The following is a 13007-nucleotide window of genomic DNA, read 5'->3' on the forward strand; positions in this document are numbered from 1 at the left end:
TTATAAAACTGGGGGGAAGAACATTCTCGGAGCCATATCGACCATTCTGAGACTTAATCAGTGAGGGACTATAGCGAGGAATTCCAAACACAAGACCAATAAGGGAGAATTCCTCTTTAAAGCTGGTGAGAGCCGGTTATCGTCTCAGTGCAGGGTTACAAGGGGAAGAGGGCATGGCCGGGGCAGCCACTGGCTTGGGGGTGGGGATGGGCATGGGGGAGGGGGTGAGAAGGGAGAGAGGGGGGGAGAAGGGGACGTCAGACAGCCGGTGCAGGTTCACTGAAGCAAACAGGAAAGATGTGAAGGACATCAAATATGTAACAGGCTGAAACCAAACTTATTACGACCCTGTGGGCCCTCGGTGCTGTGAGGCGAAGTGTTTCCCCTCTCTGATATATATTTGGTCTCTCTCGCACTGGAATGACGGCAGTTCCTGTTTGGAATGTGGAAATGTGTTGAGAGAGTTGATTTACTACACATTAAAAAAAGACAGGCCATTCCAAACCTCCAAGAGGGTGATTTATTTATATTTTTTTATAAACATCACTAGTCTTGTTTTTTACTTTTCTTTTTGTAAAAAAAAAAAAAAAAGAAAAAAGAAAAAAAAAAGAGGGGAAAAAGAGAGAAAAAATACATTGTAACTCATTCATCAGAGTTCAAAGGGCCGGTCCAGGGACCTGGGCTAAAATTAGGTGAGACGGAAGATGTTGTGAGGACGTGTGTGGTAACGCTTCTTGACTGGGCCAGCTTGTCAGACACAGAGATGGGTGGAGGAGGTGGGGGCAGATACGGGGGCCGCTGACATGGTGACTAACGACAGCTATGAGAGGTCGAGAGGAGAGGAGATGAAGAGTAGTCCAGATGAAGAGTAGTCAAGATGAAGAGTAGTCCAGATGAAGAGTAGTCCAGAGACAGACAGGAGGGAGGGAAAACAGGAGAGGTGGAAAGACCGAAAGAGGGAGAGAAAGAGGAGGGAGGGAGGGGGTACTACTAACCCCAGGTTGACCCCACCCCCCCACACACAAACACCCCTCATTGTGGCACAGCTTCTCTGGGGAGCCTAAGCACGGCGAGTCACCGTTGTGTGAACCCAAACCATATTCTGTGTACGCCTAAGTGCACGCGTGTGTGTGTACCGTGCATTTTCCAAATGTGTGTACACTGTAAATACACGCTTCTGCACTGCTGAGAGGAAGTGGTGTGCTCCCAGCAAATGCGGATTTGTGCGGGTGCGTGTGTGTTCGCTGACCGGACGTACGGTACATCTGCGTGTGTGTGTGTGTGTGCGTGCTCTTATCCGTGCACACTGTGGCTCCAGGTGTCGAGGGTGGCCTGAGCCAGTGAGGGGACACTGACAAACACTGGGCCACTAATCTCTTAATCAGGTGCCCAGAGTTTACCATGATCGCTGGGCGAGGGAGAGACGGAGAAGCGGGGAGGCGGAAGGAGGGTGATGGGGGGTGGGGTGAGCGGGAGCTGCGAGGCCGGGGTCAACCAAGGGACACGCCGTGGGTTCACCGCCCCTGCCGTCAGGGGCTGGGCGGACCGCTGAGCCACACACACACACGCGCTCACATACACACACACACACACACACTCATACTAGAGCGAGAGAGAGGTAGCTGTGGTAAACAAGCTTACGTCACAGAGAGGATTCATAGAGGGGTCATCTGGTCATAGTCACCCAGAAACACAGAATTGCACAAAGACACACATCGTTCATAAACACACTCAGAACATTAAACGAATCACGGTGGTAGGGGGTCTAAGGGATATTTCTTGTGTGTAAGATTGCACAACCCATTAAAAACTACCCACAAAAATACATAGACACAAACACACACACACACAGAGGTTATGACATTATGTTCTGGAGCCATAAAAAGCAGCACTCATTCAATCCTGCTCCTGTGTGTGTGTGTGTGTGTGTCAGTCTGTATGTGTCTAATCCCCTCTGGTGCAGGAGCAGTCTCGGCGATGCACCAGCTGCCACTAGCCGACAGCATCCGGTCTGGAGGAGTGTGTGTGTATGCATGAGTATGTGTGCACGTGGGCTCATGTATCTGTACACCTCCCTCCAAAACAACAGTACCCTGACCGCATTTCCGACAGCATGAATCACGTACTGTGACAGTGATCAAAAACATCAAACTGAAACCCGGCGGCGTCCTTCCACGTCCTCGGGCTTGCTAGCCCCCCCGCCCCTGATACCGAGACAGGGTGGAAACTGCCGCGTTTGCGGGCTCCTTCGTTTCGCCGTCACATCTTTGACCCGTCTATTTCAATCAGGCAGCACAAAGGACAGCCGTGCCCTGTTAGCAGGCTAGACCCTGGCTAGAGGTTATGCTAGGCTAACGTGCTGGCTACACAAAGACTTGAAGCTTGTACAGAGTACAAGAGAGAGAGGGAGAGAGGGACTTACAAGCCTAGTATTTGACACCAGGCAAGGTCTTCTATTCTCTCAACACACACACACACTAAATAAAGACACACAAACAAAAGAACACATACACAGCTTTTAAAGTGTCAACAGACGTAAACAGAAAGAGGGAGTAAGAAAGAGATGCAGTGCTGTACTAAGGTAGTAAAGGTGGAGGAGAAAAAAGAAGATATAAACGGGGAAAAACAACAAAACTAAAAAGGCAGACACCCAAGGGCAAAAAGAGGAAGGAGAGAAAAGGAGGAGGACGAGGGGAAACGAGGAAGCGAGTGAGGAGGAGCTGTAGATGACAACCTTTCCTCCTCCTCTCCTCCACCCCCCACCCTCTCTCACCATCCCCTCTCATCCCACTTTTCACCCTTTCTCCCTCCCTCTGCCTGCCTGCCTCTCTCTCTCCCTCCCTCCGCCTCCCTCTGCCTCTCTCCCTCGGTCGACCTGCTTAGACAGGGGTGAAGAGTTCATGAGCTTCAAAGGGGCTGCAGAGTGCAGCCTGCATGTCATCTGGGAGCAACAGACAGACAAGCCCAGCGGATCCCAGACCAGGCAGATAAAACAAGAAGCTGCAATATGAAAACTGCTGAGTTCTCAAGCTGTTCCCAGACCAGCTCAAAATTAAAGGGGGCGTGCTGCTTACCAGCATTAACACTGATTTCAGACCATCTATAGATCAGGTGGTAGGAATATGCCTATGGGGGCCCAGTAAGGCTGACTTCAGACCAGTTGGCTTTCAATATCTCTTTCAATCCTCTTAGTCTGATACGGCTGTTGAAACTGATTTGAGATCAGTTATAAGAAGCCCTGATCATACGAATGTCTGACTAAGCAGTTTAAAACAGCCTGCAGACAGAACGATACAGCTGCTAAAGCTGATCCCAAGTACAGACGGATTTAAAAACATCAACCCAGGGGTTGGATTCACAATAGCCGAGATGCCACTAAGAGAGAGAGAAAAAGAGAGCGAGAGAGAAAAAAAACAAAGCGAGGGAGGGAGTGTGAAAGAGAGAGAGGGAGAGTGAGTGGCAAAAGACAGGGATGGAGACAGAATAAGCATGAGATGGAGAGACAGGGACTAGAGAGAGGTCACAGAGTGGGCACTGAGAGGGCATCACTAAGGCACAGGTGGAGTGCTTCAGACAGGGCTTAGACTGAACTTCTGTCCATTCATACGTGGGCCATCCCCTTTAAGCAAGCTCTTCAACGTTAACACCCTTATCCCATCATTATCAGTAAACTACATTCGTAAATACAAATGATAATTCACCATCGTGAATACTTCTGTATTTGTTCATGTTAATTTTAATGGGAAAGCTCTGCTTGAACAAAGCCGATTGGTGAGTATGTGTGTGTGCGCGCATCTCCCTGACCCTGCTCACCCACATCCCCTCAGGTCCAACATCACCCACCCCCGCCACGCTGATCACGCGGCCCCTGAACGCCATGTCCAGGCGCTGTGTTTCATTACCGAGGTCGCGACCTCTGGGGATGGAAGTGAGGATGGGTATGGGCTGCTGTGGCGGGGGGGGGGGAGAGAGACATCGAGGGTCTCTAATACAGACGGCCTTCCTGCAGCCAGACAATGGTGTGACTTCACACTTACGAAGGAGGTGGTGGTGGGGGTTGGGGGGTGTTGAGTGGGTGGCCTTGCTGTCACCCCCCCCCCCCCCCCTCCCTCCTTCCTCACCACACGGTGCTCACCCAGGGTGCCCAAGGCCTTACCTCCCCACCCAAGCTCCCTAACTACCACCCATGGCTCCGAGCCTCACTAGAGCATCGCCGCCCCCATCTGCTAGCTGTGGTTGGCCATGGGCGCTAGGGACCGGTTAGCCTAGCGTAATTAGCCCCCAGACGCTAACAGGAAGCTTTAAAAACAGATGCGGGGTGGAGGGGGCTCAGCACAGACTGAAGCCGTTTGGTAAGCAGGAGAGGCAGGGAGGGAAGATTCGAGGAATGACCTAGTTTAGAGGAACGATGCTACACTGCGTCAAGGTGCTACCGTTGGACGGGCTCATCCTACTAGGGTTTTTTTTTGGTCAACGAGCTGGTTGGTAATTCAATTACATCCCACTTGCTTTTGTAGTTGTTTTTTTATATTCGTTTTTAATTTAGAAATTTTGGGGGGGGAGGATGAGGAGAGGAGTTCTGTCTGTAAAATATAGTTTTGCCTCAAATTCAGGGTAAAAAAGGGAGGGAAAAAGGCAAATGTTTTAATTTTTTTTTTTTTTTTTTTTTTTTTTAAAGCACCCTGGCATCGCTATGGCTCATCTGCTGCTCCGTGCCCAACTTGACTTGAGGGGTCAGTGTGGGTATGGATGTGATGTCTGAGTCCCTGGGTGACCTCAACAAAAGAAACGCTGGTGCCATGACCTTTCCCCTGGCTGCTTCCCCCCTTCCCTCCCTCCCTCCTCTCAGCCGTCAGGATTGTCAGTCGTCGAGGCTCCAGAAGAATCGTGTCAGGGCCGTCAACTCCAGGCTGCAGGCTCTGATGACAACCTCCGCCGTTACCATGGCGACGGAGGATGATGGCGATCTCTCTCCCTAACCCCGGGAAACAGCCGGTATGTACTGTAGCACATACTGTACAAGAGGTGGGCTGAAAAAGAGCTGAGAGACGACTGAGAGATGACTGACAGCCTCACGTTATAGTCCAGAGGTGGGGGGGAGACAGACAGAGAGAGAGAGAGAGAGAGAGAGAGAGAGAGAGAGAGAGAGAGAGAGAGAGAGAGAGAGAGAGAGAGAGAAGAGGTGATGAAAACGAGAACAAAGGCAGCACAGTGGAGGACTCGCACCTCATCTCTCTCTCTCTCCCTCTCTCCGTTTCACACGTATACCCTCCCCCTCTCCCTCATTTTTACTCTGCCGCACATACTGTACCTACACAGCCCCCCCCCTCTCTCTCTCACACACTCACACACACGCACGCACGCACGCACGCACGGTGAGAGAATGCTACCCAGGGGAACAGGCAGTGGAACGGCATGTGTATGGAGCTCTTCACAGAGCTCCAGTATGACTCACTCAGAACAATGGCCGACGGTGTGCATGGTGTCCGTCAAACACACACCGGCACCGAATGAGGGGGGACTGCCGAAGGCATCGCTTTCTGTTGCTTCAAAAGCACACACACATCTCTGGGCAGATCCTTTTTCCCTTTTTCCCCACCAGACACACACATACAGTACCACAGCACATCTGTGACACATCCGAACAAATACACTCCATAGATGTGACACTCGAGAGAAATTACATACTTGATAAGCCCCAGGGGGCACACACTCCACTGGCACACAGTGGACAAACACCTGCCCAACACACACACTTGAACTAGGCCTCGCACTTGACAGTTAGCAGTGGCTAAAATAAGCAGCCGCTTTAAACTTTCATTAGCTCCCGTGACACAGCGCGTACTGCCATTGCGTAACAGCGGCAAACCAGGGCCACATACAGTGGCTATTGAAGACATGGCGTGCCTGACTAAAAGTAATAATGACTTCAAAATGAATTTCAGCCTAGCGCTGCAGGTTGAGATTCAAATATCAAGCTCTGAGTGTACAAGTCAGGTTGTGTTCTTGGGAAAACAGGAGGTCTGGTCTTTGTTTTAGGGACACAGTGCCTCAGTGAAATCTGTTTCTCTCCTTCATCGTATCCGTTACAGGAAGCCGGGGCGTGGGGGTGGGGGGGGTGAGTGGGAGATGCAGAGTTTTGGGTTCAATGCACCGGTGGACCTAGCTTGGATCGATGGCTTTGTTTTGGACCAGGTCGTTGCGGGGAGGGGAGAGGGAGGGGGGCAGAATTGACCCTCAACCCACCTCCCTTCTCTGTCGCAAGGGACAGAAAAATGCCGATGGTGAAAGAGAAGAAAGAAAATTGAGGTTATGGAGAGGAGAGGGGCCTGTGTTGTCACCGGAGGATGCAGACGCTTTCTGGGTGAAAACATTTCAAAGAAGTCTCATTTCACAAGATGAGCATTTTGTCACCTTTCCAGACCCCTCCATTATAGATGTGCATATAGTGCAACGCTGCAATCCCAACACAAAACCAACTGCTTATTAGGTCACATTTTCCGCCCTGATTCAGAAAATGCTTTAAAAGTTTAAGATTTTTGTAAACAATTAGGTAAAATTCTTGTTCAACTTTTGCTATACATAGTTCAGGTTGAAGTTAGTCTGAATTTTATAACCCCATTATTTCTCTGAACTCATCATATCAGAGTCACCGCATCGGAAAAACGGATTAAATCAAAGATTGCGGGGGATTACAAGCTAATAATTATAAAGATGCATACGCCTTGTCAGAACTCAACAGGTCAAGTCAGGGTGTGTGGAGCTTATTTGAATATGAGTTATTACCCAGGGTCTACCTCGCACGCGCACGCACGCACGCACACACACAGAGACGTGCACAAAACCCTTCCCCCATCCTCACCTGACAGCTTCATCAGCAGCTCCGAGGCCACCTTGACGTTGATGTCCTGGCTCAGCAGGTTGTTCTTGGCCATGGGGCTTCCCTCCCTGGGCTTCAGGGGCCTGGCTCGCTCCGTGGCCCCCAGGGCCCCTGCGGCCCCCAGGGCCCCATCCTGGCAGAAGGCTGAGTAACCTGGCAGGCCGTGGGTCTGGGGGTGTTCCTCTGCCTGAGGCTCCTCCTTCATATGGAACGGAGCCTTCAGGGCCTCTTTCTGATTGGCCGCTGCAGAGGGGAGAGAGATAGGAGAGAGAGGGGGGGGGGGGTGAAGAAAAAAGAGGGATAGGGAGATAAAGAAAAAGAGAGACAGAGGCAAAGAGATAAGGATGGTTAGCATCTGAGTGTAGCAGAGTTCAACTTGGGTTTGGGTCCATTTGGTTCTTGATTGTTTGAACCCAGCAATAAAGCGTTGAGTCACAAGATGTCACACCTGGCGTCTATATCCTCCTGCTTTTATGAAGCCTCCAACTCTTAGATTTTACATCTTACAAAAACACGTGTGCGCACGCATGCACACACACACACACAGACCTCTCACACATACACACCCTGGCCATCAACATGTGCTGGGGCAGATAAAAGAGGATGAGAGGAGGCGGGGTGGGAGGAGGAAGGGAGGGAGGGGGTTATTGGACCAGCCTGAGTAGCAGAGCTGTAAAGCTGCTGGGCGCAGGGGAGTCTGGGTACAGTGGCTCCTGGGGCAGTGGAGGACCCACACAGAGGGGGCGACCTTATGACAAGGGCTCTTCCTCACTTCCTCCCTTTCTACCTCACCCCTCTCCCCTCCCTCGATCTGCAGGGCATGGCTGAGTACAGGTTTTTCATACTTTCTGTGTTGCCTCCCCTCCTCTTCTCTCCTACAAAGTCATTTGCCGGAGAAACTGGGCCACATCTAATCCGCCTTAGATGAATAATTAATAATTAGACATGGAGCAACTTCCGATGGCCGCCAAGAAAAGAACAGAGGGGCCAACGCCACTCCCAGCCTCGCTCCCTCTCTCCATCTCTCACACACACGCGAAACTAAATACTCCATCACACACACACACACACACACAGATCCACCCACATGCCTACCCACCTAAATAGACGCACGCATTAAGGAACAAACCCATTGCCATCAGTTCAACACGCACACACACACACACACACACATACATACACAAGTGTGTACAAGACGGGGGCCATCCCTCTCGGGCAGGTTGTGGCCCGGCTCCTCCGGCCCCTGCGGAGACCTGCTCCTGTCCTCACCCCTTCCTGTCACACCTTACATCTCGCCCCTGCCCGTGTCATCAATCTGCGCCGGCGCCTGTCTTTGATTAATGACTATCTGCGCCGGAGGTATGAGAGGGCGCAGGGGGTGGTGGAAAAAGGGGGGGGAGGGGTTACGGGCGGGGGAGTTAGGGGATAGGTGTCAGTAGGTTTTGACCACCCCGGACATCACCGTAGCGCCATGAAACCACGCTGAGGTTTTACTCGGAGGAGTGTGGGTGGCAAGGAGAGAGAGGGGTTAGGGGGTGAGCGAGGGGGTGGTGGTGGTGGGGGGGCCTGATGACCTTCACACTGGGGGGGGGGGCAGAAGCTCGGGGTCGCGGAGAGGCACCAGCTGGAAATGTCACGCCGTCGGGTGTCAGCGGGCTGGCTAAGTATAACCTGGTCAGCACCTGGAAGGACGTCCTCTAATTAGGAGCGTGTTCGGGGCCGTGTTGGATCAGACAGGGACAGCACGCTTGGCCGCGGCGACACACACACACATATATACACACACACACGTGTGTACCGGTCAGGATATACGGTTCAAAATTGCACAAAGAGGCAGGCATTTGCGTTCACAAACATCCACATTTAACCTGTACACCAACAATATCATACACTGACACACAAAAACCGCATTTCTTTACTCCTCTCTCTCTCACACACACTTCCTCCACTACTGTCGGCAAGCGTGTAATAAAAACAGGGAAGCGCTCCTTCTCTCTCACACACACACACACACACACACCCTCTGTTCCAGTGACCTTTACCATTGTCACTATAAATAGAGGTTTTTTCCCCACTCCGAATCTACATTGCGGAGTCCACTCAATTATTTAGTGTGTTAATCCGACTGGGCATGTGTTGTTTTTTTTCTATTCTATTTTTCTTCTTCTGGCACGGAGTACGGTCCTGAAACAAAAACACTCCACCGCATGGGTACTGGCCCAACAGCCTGCCTTGATTGCGTAATCAATCCAATGCGCGAATTTGTTGCAGGGGGCGGGCAGGGGAGGAGAGAACAGGCATGTCCAGGTGACTGGGCATCGCAACTAGGAGTTTGTGCATGTGTGAAGATGATGCCATCCACCCCTGCAGTCTAAGGTGTGTGTTTGTGTGTGTGTAAAGCGTGTGTGTGTAAAGTGTGTGTGTGTGTGTGTAATGCAGCAGGGCTGTCTGTGGCCCTGGGGTGACTGTGCTATCAGGCTGTCTCTGTTATCACGGCCCGATGACACCTGCCACCAGTCACTGTGGGCTCCTACGAGCCAGCGATACTACATGTTCCCCTCTCTCTCTCTCTCTCTCTCTCTCTGCCAATCTCTCTCTCTCGCTCGCTCCCCCTCACTGACTCACTACCCATCTGTATTCCCCTCCCTCCTTTCTCTTTCTCTCTCTCTCTTCACACATCCCTCTTCACCTCCCTGTCTCTCTTCACCTCTCACTCGCTCTCTACCTCTGCTCCAGCCACACTCCCTCTCCCCCTTTCTCCCCCTCTCTCTCCCTCTCTCTCCCTCTCTCTCCCTCTCCCTCCCTCTCCCTCCCTCTCTCTCCCTCTCTCTCCCTCTCTCTCTCGCCTCATCCGTCTCGCTGCCAGGCGCTTGTCCACTCGGCCTCACCTCTCGCTCCGCGGCCGGGGCTGGCCGTCAGGCAACTTCATTAGCTTGCCACCTCTGTCACGCCAGCCTGCTCCCCTCCTAACAACCTCAGCTCCCCCTTCTCACCAGGGGAAGGAGGAGGAGGAAAACCCCTGAACACAGACAAACGCCGGAGCCGCTGGGTTTCCAGCATGAACGGAAACAACCCGGACAACAAGCCAGGGTCGGACGCTCGCTGGACAGCAATACTGACGGCTGCATGTAGTGTGTGTGTGTGGGGGGGGGGAGAAGGCATGGAGTGCAGAAAGGGTTGTGTCAAGTTTTTCTTCTGGTGCACAGGGCAGACTTTTCAGATTGCACATTTTTTGGGGGCGATTTAAGTGAGGAAGTGAGATGAGATATTAGGCCTACAAGATGTAGGCAACATACACACAGACACACACAAACACAGTCCAGGCCCTTATCCCAGGAGAAGACAGATAAAGAAGACAAATCCTGCACAGCAGTCAGACAGACACACACCTCCCACAAGCCCCAGCGTGCCAATTATTCACACCCCGGTCGAGGTCATGCTCGTTGTCCCTGTGTCACCACTGAGGAGTGTGTGTAAGGGGGGGAGTGAGCGGGGCCACTGTGGGGACCTCTATTATTAACTGAGGGTCCAGCGGGCTGCATGTGTGCACCGTGTTGGGGGGGGGGTTTGAGCAGCCGAGCATTTTTCAAAGCACCTTTCATCTGCGAAATCAAAATGTGGATCACACTGGAAGGGCTGACACTTGTGACAGTGCGGGGGAGGAGATGGGAGGGATGAGAATCAAAGGGGATTGGTCCAACACCCGAGGGGAAAGCAGGACAGCCCAAAAATGATATGCCTATTATGTCAGAGGTCAAAAAGAGTTCACAGTTTTTTTTTTTGGTTTTGTTTTTTTACACCAAGGGAGCCGAGGTACTGCTCTCTGTCCAGATAGCCGTCACTTCATCTACGTCTTTTTTTTTATGCTCCCCTCATGGCTTTTTACCCCTCCCCAACTCTCTCTCCCTCTCTCCCTCCCTCCCATCCCCCCCTCTCAGACCTTGTGGGATGGAGGCACAGACAGCAAAGCAGGAGGGATGAGCCACTCGTGCACACACTCAATCGCGGTTGGCAGCGAGGTCAAAAGAAATGGAGTGGAGAGGTCCCACGAGGAGCTTCCTTCTCACCTTCCTCCTTCCTCCGTCTCTCCCACCCCCCCCCCCCTCTCTCGCTCTCTCCCTACCCCTTCCCCCCCCTCTGCCTGTCTCCTCTCTGTCTCTCTGCCCTCTATATTCCTGTCTGCTAGCTTGGCGTGTTGAAATCAGCCAAGGATTTAAGGCTCTCCTTTTCTAGCCTCGGGTCCGACACCTTTCTCTCCGTCCCCATTAAGCGAATAGAGTGCTTGGTTAATCACAAAAAAAAAAAAAAAAAACATTCCATTAAAATCCCCTCCATCAACACTCAGTACCAGTTGCTATGGTATCTTGGCAAATATTGTCATTTTTCTTGTGTGTGTTGTCCATCTCATCTCATCTTCTCCCTGAGTGGCGGCTGCGACCGCAAAGTCTGCCACTCGACGTGGGAGCTGACACTGCAAGGAAGCCATCTTGGCTCCTGGCAGCTCTTCATTGTGAAGTCTGGGAGTGAAGTGGGACTGCCACCCAGGGGAGGCTGGGGGTGGGGTGGTGCAGGGGGACGGAGGAAGGAGTTAACTAAGCTCGGCCCAGTCCCCACGCATCCTAGCACGGGTCACAGGCTGGCGCTGAGGGCGCTAATCATTTCAAATTATAAATTCCTTTTTAATTATGAATTATGCATACATTTTTAATTAATCTAATGTTCCCAGGGTTTTCTCTCTCCCCCCCCCCCTCCCTTACTTGGAGATCTCAATCTAATTACGCCGCATTAAATGGAAAACTGGTGGTCGTGCCCGCGACCCGTAGGGTGATCCCGCGGTCAGCCATTTTCCATCAATCTCGCCATTGTCTTTAAAGTAAAGCCCTCGTTTTTGACATGGCGGCACGCTGAACTGCATCCAAACATACCTGCCCATGTGTGCTTCTAGCTAACACTAGCATGTTTACAGTTGTTGGAGGGGGTAACAGATGGAGGGGGTTCATGGAGGTTGATTGGTGAGGGACAAAAATAGCATTCGCCATCAGTCTTAAAAACACTTGGAAACTTTTTTTGTTGACGTGTCCTTAATGAGAGGCCTCCTCTGGGGATAACACTGTTCATGACACATTGAGGAATCTATCTTAGCTAATAGGATAGCTAAGATAGCTAACAGCTAGCAGCTATGGTCAACCACGCTCGCGGTCTTTACCTGAGAGCTTCATAAGCAGGTCGGTGGCCGTCTTGGTGGTGATGTCCGGGCTGAAGAGCGAGGCGGCTGTGGGACCGCTGGGGCTTGACCTCACCCCGACCCCGACCGCGGAGAGGTCCAGGGAGTTGGCGCTGCTGCCTGGGCGCTCCCGGCAGAGGGCAAAGGGCGAGAGCACCGATAGCTCCCTCTCCTGAGGCTCCTCCTTGATGTGGACATGGTTGGAGGAGCCGTCGCCCGGGGGCGAGGCCTGGAGGCCCATGTCGGAGTGCAGGGGTGAGGTCTCCGCCCCTCTCAGGTCCCCCGGCCCGGGACAGCTGTCGCCCATGAGGGATCCCTCGCCCTCCGTGTCGGTGGTGGCCTCCTCCTTGACCTTCAGCTCGTTGCGTGGGAAGTGCTGGTGGCAGCGCATGTGGAGCTTCAGGCTAAAGTGGCGCGAAGAGGTGAAAGGGCAGAGTTCACACTGGAACGTCTCGCCTCGGTCCTGGTGCTGATGGACCTAGAATGGAGGGGTGATGGGATTGGGGAGGACAGAGGAATTGAGAGGATGGGTAGGGATGGAGAGGATGAGCGCCGTCACATTAGGGTTAGACATCCAAGATCGCGTCCCTGCGTCTTCTCAAAACACTCGAGAATGCATTCCTCAGACCTTCTCCATTTTAAGAAGGGAGCCAAGGACACAAGGAATCCAGGCTAGACTTTCTGAGATGCAACCACAATTTCCTCTGCCCCTGAAACCGAGCACTATCGAGTTGAAAGGAAGTATTTCCTCGTGAAGCTTACAGGGGATTTACACACTAAGCAAACACTCGAGGCCATGTTCCTCTTGCATGGCAATAATGTCGCGTTTGTGCAATGCTACTGTACCTAGGGGTGACTTTGACTAACGCATGCACAGCCTATCGTGTCAGCAATTAGTTATAC

The 13007-nt window shown here is 52.2% G+C and overlaps 1 protein-coding gene across 1 annotated transcript in view; it reads right to left on the reverse strand.

Annotated features, from left to right (window-relative positions):
* znf827 (zinc finger protein 827) overlaps positions 1 to 13007 on the reverse strand; it is a 52022-nt gene that overhangs the window by 20310 nt on the left and 18705 nt on the right. Inside the window, exons 4-5 of the mRNA XM_067250593.1 lie at positions 12087 to 12582; positions 6863 to 7123 (exon numbers count right to left, since the gene is read on the reverse strand). Of these exons, the coding sequence (XP_067106694.1) occupies positions 6863 to 7123; positions 12087 to 12582 (757 nt within the window). The remainder of the gene's footprint in view (positions 1 to 6862; positions 7124 to 12086; positions 12583 to 13007) is intronic.

This window comes from Osmerus mordax, chromosome 14 (genome assembly GCF_038355195.1).
Source record: "Osmerus mordax isolate fOsmMor3 chromosome 14, fOsmMor3.pri, whole genome shotgun sequence".
NCBI lineage: Eukaryota > Metazoa > Chordata > Actinopteri > Osmeriformes > Osmeridae > Osmerus > Osmerus mordax.